The sequence below is a fragment of the Mytilus edulis genome, chromosome 6 (assembly GCF_963676685.1).
Source record: "Mytilus edulis chromosome 6, xbMytEdul2.2, whole genome shotgun sequence".
NCBI classification, from domain to species: Eukaryota; Metazoa; Mollusca; class Bivalvia; order Mytilida; family Mytilidae; genus Mytilus; species Mytilus edulis.
The window spans coordinates 47,829,627-47,838,900 of record NC_092349.1 but is presented as its reverse complement, the minus strand read 5'-3'; the positions used below and the strand labels follow the sequence as shown (position 1 = coordinate 47,838,900).

The following is a 9,274-nucleotide window of genomic DNA, read 5'->3' as shown; positions in this document are numbered from 1 at the left end:
ACTCTTATATAATAATTGTAAAAAATATCGCTAAAATAACAATCCTACGTGACTAAAATGCAACACAAACATAAACCTTGTAGTTGATTTTGTTTTATTAATTTCGAGCAAGTATTCCCGTGTTGCCGTGCAGAAAATACACAACTCGTCAACAGGAGTAGGTGTATTACATGTCCACAAACAGTACACTCGTAATGTAGAACACATCATTGCCGCTCAGCTGACCAAATATTAAGTCATTTTGTTAGGGACGACATCAAAACTTCAATGTAGAATAACAAACTTAATTCATATAGTTTTTTTCACTGACCCCCTCATCCCTACTAAACTTAATTTAGGAAAAATTGATCTGATGATGTCGTCCCTTAAGTTGTATACGAAACATATGACAAAAATATTTTAGTTCATTCAGCATATTGAAAAATCAAGTCATTGCAATTGCAAATACTACTCCTAAAAAAGGGTTAAAGAAATGTTAAACATTTTAAAACTTTATTTAAAGAAACAATTAAAAGAAGCCATTAATACTATGTACAATAAACAAAAATTCTAATCATTATGACCTAAATGTTAGTACTTAACACGCCAAGTAAACGATAATACTATAAATTGAATAACATAAGTACATCAATAAATATAAGTAAAACAATGCCATTGATTTCAAAACGCATACATATTACTCACATAATATTAAATGTCATAGTTTAGGTGGTGTATAATTTGTGGAGGTCGTTACAAGTCATTCTCCGTGTGATCAGGTATAAATGAACAGTTAGTATGACTATTTGACATTGAATAAGTGCTCTTCATTTTCTCGGATGGTGACCAGTTAAACATCTGTCTTATTTTCGTCCTGTATATAGTGCTCGTATTGTAATAGATGATAAAATTAACAACTGAGTTAATGAGTAACATAACATATGTTATCGGGAAAGCAACTTCGTATATATTGTTTAAGTACCGCATAGCAGTCATAGCAGGATGTATGTTTATGATCATTCGTAATATGGTGCCTGGCAGTTGACAAAGAACAAACACGACAGTTACAACCAATAACATTCTTGTGACCTGGCTTTCTGTATTCATAGGTTGGCTCTCTGACCTGGATTTTATGCTAGCTTTAGCCATGACCAAACGACGTTTAGCATTCAGTAATACTAACATAGCGGTGATTGAACTTGCGACAGTAACTCCAATGACAGGTATATAACGCCATAATATTTCCTGTGTTATATATACTGCATTTGTTAGTTCTTTATCCTTACCATAAGACGTTGCTCTTAAAACAGTTGTAAACTGACCTGTGATATTTGAGTAAACTTTTTCAGTATTATAAAGGAACAGATTCGGTATACCGGAGGCTGCTGGTAAAATGAACGCCACGCATACAGCAATATATGAATTCCTTTTCGTAGAGTACATACGGATCTTCAGTGGCTGCAATACGCAGAAAAGCCTCTCGAGTGAAATAAGGAATATAATAAAGTTTCCGATTCTTCCAGGAAGAGAATTCAAGTATGTAGAATATATAGGGGCTGCAAGTCTCTGCTGGTTTTTAGTTAGAGGCACCTCGTACGTCTGTGAAGCATAAAATACAGAATTGAGACCTCCATTCACTAATGTAAAAACATCTGTGACAGTTACTGCAAATAACATAATAACCGTTGAAGATCTCTTCCCTATTCTACAAAACAGCATAAAACAAAGTGAGTTCAGTACAAGTCCGACGATTACCAAAAATGGTGTTATTCCAAGATAACAAATATTTCTAATTAATCGTACAGTTTCTACCTGGAGTATCAGATAATCTGATCTGTCTAGCGGTTGAACATTTGTGATATTTTCTACACACGTCGAATTGATATTCATCTCGAAAGATTTAAAACACTTCCAAACTGTGTTGTATATACTTCCGGGAAAATTGGACAGAACTTGTGTCTTTTAAATGCATTGCGGAATATCACGTGATTAATTCAGCAACACCTACATTCAATCAGTATCTAAGGTAATTTTGATTTATAGAATACTTCTCATCTATGATCTTTAATTATAAGTAATTGGACAAGATATGAACCCGTATTAAAAAAATATAGTGGAGGAAACATTGATCCTATAAATTAATGCGCATTAGAACTATGTTTCATACACATACATATTAAAGTTATAATAACATAAAATAGGTGAATTAAATACTAATTGTCCATTTCTTTGGTAAATATCATTATAATAGTAAATATTAATTAATTTGTAGTTTATTATACGTTATTATTTTTTCAAGAACCATAGTAACTTGTTTAATAAATATAGAATAATAGGTAGTTTCGTTTTGTATACTGACTATATCATGTGGAATATCTCGACGAGACCGAAGGGCGAGTTTAGATATTCCACATCATATAGTCAGTATCGAAAACGAAACTACCTATTATTTTGTTTATCGGCAATTAATTATTTTTTTTTAAAATCCCATTTTTAACTAATTTTAATGTGCACTATATTTCATAGCGGATGACGTTTGTAATGCGGTTGTCAATCATTGGCGCGTGACATCATTTTGAAACAAATGCTCGACAGGAATGGCTGGAGGGCAAGCGTGAAAGGAAAATTGAATATTTTGCGTAAATTGACTTGTCATTAATAAGTTCCATCGTACAAACATGAGAAGGAATCTCGGTGAGCCAAATTGATAGTTAATTATTTTCAAAACTATTGTATTCAAGAAAAATATTCCATTTTGAATATGCCATGCTGTCAGATTTTAGGTGGTAAAAAATGCATTTGTCTTTAGAATTATGTTTCAGACAGTCTAGTTCCTATTCCTTAAGTTATGTATTTCATACATAAATTTCGATTATTCGTACATTGTGTAGTCATCTGTAGTGTATGGAACAAACAAGAGTCCTTGACCAGTAATGGCAGTATGCAAACTTCACTCCGATAATTCTGCCCAAATGTATAAAGATCAGATTTATCTGAACCGTTGAATATTTATTCCCCGTAGTCGAAAGATAAGGGAGTTATTGAAATTCACAAATGATCATTTAAAAAAAGCTATTGGTAAATTTTAAAGTTTTTAAAAATATTGCATGTCATTGGCACTCATACCACATATTCCTATATCTATGTATTAATTGGATATTGATTAAATGGTGAAATTATAGTCAATAAGATCTGATTTAAATTTTCCTGCACAATTACATGTTTGGACAGATATGTTTTAGGTACTTCATATGTATTCTTACTATGCATGCGTTTTCAAAGGAAATTTTGACGTCACAACAATGCACAATGCATTCTCAATAGCCTACGTTTTAATGCGTAATCGAGTCACCTTTAAACTACTGCAAATTATCCAAAAGGACTTTCTTAAAAGAGCAACCACTTTATTTAAAAAAGGATGGATTCGGAAAGTTTATAATTTTTCTCGCGCGAAAGTTTATAATTAGTTGGTTTTTTTCGATGGTACCAATTCAATATTTAACACTATAATATATGGGAAACTTTGGATTCAAAATATTTGTTCATTCTAATCATCTTAATGACCCGATTTTTTTAACTGCTAGAAAAGTTGTTCGAAAATTTGAATTCGGTTCTACGTAATGAATATTTGAATGACATATAGTTTACAAGTGTGGACAAATCTTATGTACAGGCAGCTAAACAAGGTGTATAGAGGTGAACAAATATAATGTGAAACTAGTGTACATTACATTAAACCAAATGTAAACATGTTTACTCTACACGACGGTTTGGTGTGAACATGGCCTAAAACTGAGGGAAACGTATCAAATATAAGAGAATTAAGACACAACAGAAACACAACACCAGAAAAAAACTATAATTAATGTGTTTTCCTGACTTGGTACAGGGCATTTTATGAAAAAATGGTGGGTTGAACCTGGTTTTGTTGCATTGTTGTGATATGACTATATACTTATTACATAGCTATAACTACCTTGTATGGCGCCGTATAGCTTCTACAGTTGGAGTTGTTAGTTGTCCTTTACATCAGGATCACGTCCGTACAGCTAGGCCGATTTGTAACAACTCATTAGTCCATAGCTTGCCATTCGGAACACTCGGGACTCTTCATGTAGCTTGTTCTTGTGTCGATGTTCTCCACATTCCTCTCCTTTTTATAAAATGGGCTCTGTAATTTCTTTGAATTCTATAATGTTCTGTTACTCCAAAATATTCTCTTAAATCCAGCAAACTTAGTTATCTTATTGTTGAGATGAAATGACTAATATAAATGGTATAGTTACTGAGGTGTATGCCACATTACGAGGCGCTGTAAAATATCATCATTACGGCCGTTAAACTGAATACACATTATACTTGTACATTTGTATGTATATACACAAACATATATAATATTTACAAATCTTATAAGCACATAAGCATTGCAGAAATAATATATATACACATTAAATTATATGATATTGATAAGTTCAATCGAATGTCTATAGGAAGACCTAAGTATACATCAAATAACGTCGTACTGGAATATATACATTACACATATGAATATGTAGTCAACTCAAAGATGTAAGGGAGGCAATTCCTTGAATCGTTCCCTTTTTCTCAACAGTAGCTTGTCAACACTTTTACGTTTATTTTCCAACAATTTCTGCGCATTGTTCATCATCTTAACATTTGGTTTTCTTATTTTTATCAAGGACTTCAGACACCTTTGCCACTTGCTGGAAATTCCTTCCTTACTTAAACCGTTCTTTTGTTCTCTACACACACTGCCTTGGTCTTTTATTTCTTTGACTTTTATGTCACTCACATACTCATGTGCTGACCTCGTCTTCTTCTTCATTTCCTTAACCTTCTTATTCTGTATCATCTTCTTCACCTCCATATTCTTCTTCTCTCTTTTTGTTGTTAGTGCATTGTAACTTTCAACTGGCTTGTCCGTTGTGTCAATCTTTTGAGATTCTTCAATCGTCTGAGTGGATTTATCAATACATGTTTCAATTGTTTGAGTGGAGTTATCTACACCTTTACCAATTTTTCTTTCTGTCGTGTGTTCTATAGTTTTCTGAAAAGGTACATATTCAAGTTCTGTTTCTATTGCAATCTCTACACTTTGATAACAAGGCCTAATTTTTTCGTCAACCCTAGTTGGTGTTGCATCCAGTATCCATCTTGATTCTACGTATTTCTTTTGTGTTCCCGGTTGCTCTTTGGTAACGTTGCATCGTTTCTTTTCGGTATCTTGAACTTCTATCCAATAAAGATGCTTGCGGTTTTTCAGCCTTGAACTTACATCTTTGTTTGACTTGTAAATCCAATTTGGAGCCAGGCAGTCAATAGCATCTGTCAATTCTTCTAATTCAAAAAGTTCCACTTGGTTCTTAATATTCTGATTGGTGTTGCATGTCAATTCTTCTAATTCAAAAAGTTCCACTTGGTTCTTAATATTCTGATTTTTAACCAAAACATCTGAAATCCCAATGTTTCCACTTGTTTCTTGTTTATTGTGTCTGTTGATAAATTGGTCGTCGTTGATTCGGTTCAAGCTGATTTTACTGCTTGCACATTCGTCAATCTGATTACTTTGCATTGTTGTCTCTCTATTCAATTTATCATTTTCTTTAACATTCGCTTTAACCAAGTCATGAAGTTTTTTCTTCGTCATAAACCCTGTCGTATTTCTACCTAAAGTGCTTTTCTTTACTTTCTCCTTCTCTTTATGTTTGATTTCAACAGCCAACTTTGTAATAGGTGCTTCATTTAATCCTGCTGTATTTTCATCTGTAAGTTTCGTATCCTTTTGCAAAACATCCATCACTGATCCATCTATACGTGATTCTGTGACGTCTGTAATATCTGCATGGTGTCTATTCAGCTCAAGTTCTTCAAAACTGTCCTTCAAATCAAATTCAAAACTTTCTCGCGTACCTGTGTTGTTGTTGTCGATGTCAAACTCACAACTGTTATCTACATCTAGTACTGATGTAGTTAGTCGCTCTTTTTCTACTGTACTTTTTCCAAAAGCATGCATGGACTGCTGAAGATGCGCATAATGCGAATCTGTAACGCTTACGCCAACTTTACTGTCATAACACTCATGGATAACAGCTGCATCTTTACACTTTGGATTTTTAACCTTATCATCATCAACATCAATTTCATCATGATTTTTTTCTGTATCTCCTGTACTGTGTATGTGAAACTGCTTAGAATTTACTACTGTCAAATTCTGTTCATGTTGGAAACTGGTATGGCATAACACATCATTTTTCTGTCTTTCGATATTCTCTATATCTCGTTTTTCCTCCCACAAACTGTTGTGTTTTAAAAATCCTTCTGCTTTTTTAAATATGGTCATGAAACGTGTTGCTGCCTCAACTGAACTTCCAGCAACTTTGTTAACTAGTTCTCGCTCTTCCTCATCACAACAAGCGTTTATAAAGTTTTCTATAACAAGCTGTTCTTGGTCTTTCTTAGATTTATTTGGAAAAGTTCCCTCAACAAGTTCTTCAATTCTGTGCTTAAATTCTTCTATTAATTCGCCTGGATAAGGGGTGATATTCTCTAGATGTTTTAAACTTAAATATGAATAACCAACCCAATCAAACCGGTCTTCAAACAGTTTGCATAATGCTTCATAGTCCTTTTGTATAGTATTTGGCCTCCTTTCATAAAACTTTAGTGCTTTTCCGGATAACTTCGAAATAAGCATTTGTAATTTTTGTTCTTGATTCCACCCATTTTTAATAGCCGTAAAATCAAAATTGGTTTTGAACAGGGACCATTCTGGTGTTGATGTTCCATCAAAAATGTCAAAATTATTCATACCTTTTGGATACAATAATTCTTTATATGTTGATAAAATTATATGAAGTTTGTATCAAGAAAATAAAATCGACTACATGTATTACTGCAAAATATATACGATAAACACACTCATATATTCAGAACTGTAAAAATTTCACAGGAGAGTTTGTTTTACTATTTGCAACGCTAGCATCAGAACGTCTGATGCGAAAACTCCTGTATAAATTTTACAAATACTCAAGTAAAGTGTACAAGCAATATATGTATCAAAATAAAAAAATATATATACAAAAATCCGGACAAACACAAACAAATAAATTGATTCAGTCAAATCAATGTTTTATAAACTCAATATGTACAATCAATGTGCAGGTAAACAATACAATTTATAGACATGCATAAATAAACATACAGATATCTATATTATTTACAAAGATCGATAGATGACAATTAAATTAATCAACACCTCTCCTACATTAAAAAAGTGAACTCTTACTCATGTCATATATATTAACACAAGTATAAGCAAAAATTAAATAGTGTCTAGTTGACAAATATATAATTTGATCTACAGTGTGATAGAAGACAAATATAAGACTTTAATCAAAATCACAATGAATCAACGAATATTAAAGTTTAATAATCGTGGGAAAAAGGGGGTCACATTGTGAAGTAAAAGTTTATCTAATCATATGATGTAAACGCATACATCAGAACATCTGATGTTCCCTTAAATTGCAGGTTATATCCCAGAAATATCAAAACGCAAACATCAGAACGTCTGATGTGATATTTTACGGGACTGAAAAAGGGGGGGGGGGACTGAAATCTGAAATAAATGTATCTTCTGTTCAGTAATAACAGCCAACCAATAATTAGTCTTTTAAAGCCAATAAATAAAGTGAATCAATCTATCCACCTTATTCTTAATATGTTATATATCAAGGAAAAAAGTGGGTTTTTTTTCACTTTTCAAAACTTTAAATTCTGCGCCAACAAACGTCAAAACAAAGAACTTCCAGTGAATTCGTTGCCGACTTCTGACACCAATTGTTGTGATATGACTATATACTTATTACATAGCTATAACTACCTTGTATGGCGCCGTATAGCTTCTACAGTTGGAGTTGTTAGTTGTCCTTTACATCAGGATCACGTCCGTACAGCTAGGCCGATTTGTAACAACTCATTAGTCCATAGCTTGCCATTCGGAACACTCGGGACTCTTCATGTAGCTTGTTCTTGTGTCGATGTTCTCCACAGCATGACAAACATCTCGCTTTAATGGCAATGTTAATAATAAAATTAAAATGACAGCATTACACGACAGGGCTACAATAAATAAATGGGAGAAAATATAAGACAGAAACACACGAATAATAGCCATCAAAAGGTACCAGGTTAAAAACAATTATACGCCAGACGTTCGTAACGTCCACACAAAGGTATGCTCAGATCAAAAAAGTTTGAAGGCCAAAATAAGTACAAAGTTGAAGATCGCCGAAGACCAAAAGTTCGAAAAAGTTGTGACCAATACGGCCAGGGTTATCCGCCTTGGACAAAAACATCATTATTATCAAGAATAACAAATGAATAATACATAGTTTTACGAACAGTAAATTTTATAAAATGACTATATAATAGATATACATGAGTAATCTAAAGTGGTGACTAGCTATAAAATAAAAACGAATACATTACAAAATCACAACCGTGTTTATGGCCATTGTTATATCATAGTTCGTTTCTGTGTGTGTAACATTTTTACGTTGTGTCGTTTGTTTTCTCCTATTTTTGAGTGTGAATTCACATTACTATAAGACATGTCACGGTACCTTTCTATCCCAAATTCATGTATTTGGTTTTTATGTTATATTAGTTTAATTTGTTACCCCGATTTTTTTTTGTCCATAGATTTATGAGTTTTGAACAGCGGTATACTACTGTTGCGTTTATTTATAGCCAAAGACATTGCAACGCCTTACGTGACGTCACATTTAAATTTCTAAAACGTGTTCCGAAAATTAAGAAAGAATTTGGATGAGATTAGATTTGTATGACTTATCTATCACATGTGGAGCAGGATCTGCTTACCCTTCCGGAGCACCTGAGATCACCCCTAGTTTTGGTGGGGTTCGTGTTGATTATTCTTTAGTTTTCTATGTTGTGTCGTGTGAACTACCGCTTGTCTTTTTCATTTTTAGCCATGGCGTTGTCATTTATTTCAGATTTATGAGTTTGACTGTCCTTTTGGTATCTTTCGTCCCTCTTTTATCTAACTTATATTATTAACAGTGAAAATTATAATACAAATTAACATATATTATTGTAGTAGTAATTTGATAATTAATTGTATTATCTAGCTTTGTCGGTGTTTCTTCTGATCAAACTGCAAACTAAATATATGGTGTAAATTTAGTTGATCCAAAATAAAAATTACCAAATGAACTGGATGATTAGTTATCCCCAACACAACACACGAATA

The 9,274-nt window shown here is 32.9% G+C and overlaps 2 protein-coding genes across 2 annotated transcripts; both read right to left on the bottom strand.

Annotated features, from left to right (window-relative positions):
• Positions 1-589: 589 nt before the first annotated feature.
• LOC139526433 (FMRFamide peptide receptor frpr-18-like) lies at positions 590-1,869 on the bottom strand. Its single transcript, XM_071321580.1, has one exon. The coding sequence runs from the start codon at positions 1,867-1,869 to the stop codon at positions 733-735; it is 1,137 nt and encodes a 378-aa protein (XP_071177681.1). The 3' UTR covers positions 590-732.
• Positions 1,870-4,540: 2,671 nt separating this feature from the next.
• Positions 4,541-6,808, bottom strand: LOC139526432 (uncharacterized). Its single transcript, XM_071321579.1, has one exon. The coding sequence runs from the start codon at positions 6,806-6,808 to the stop codon at positions 4,541-4,543; it is 2,268 nt and encodes a 755-aa protein (XP_071177680.1).
• Between the last annotated feature and the right edge of the window lie 2,466 nt (positions 6,809-9,274).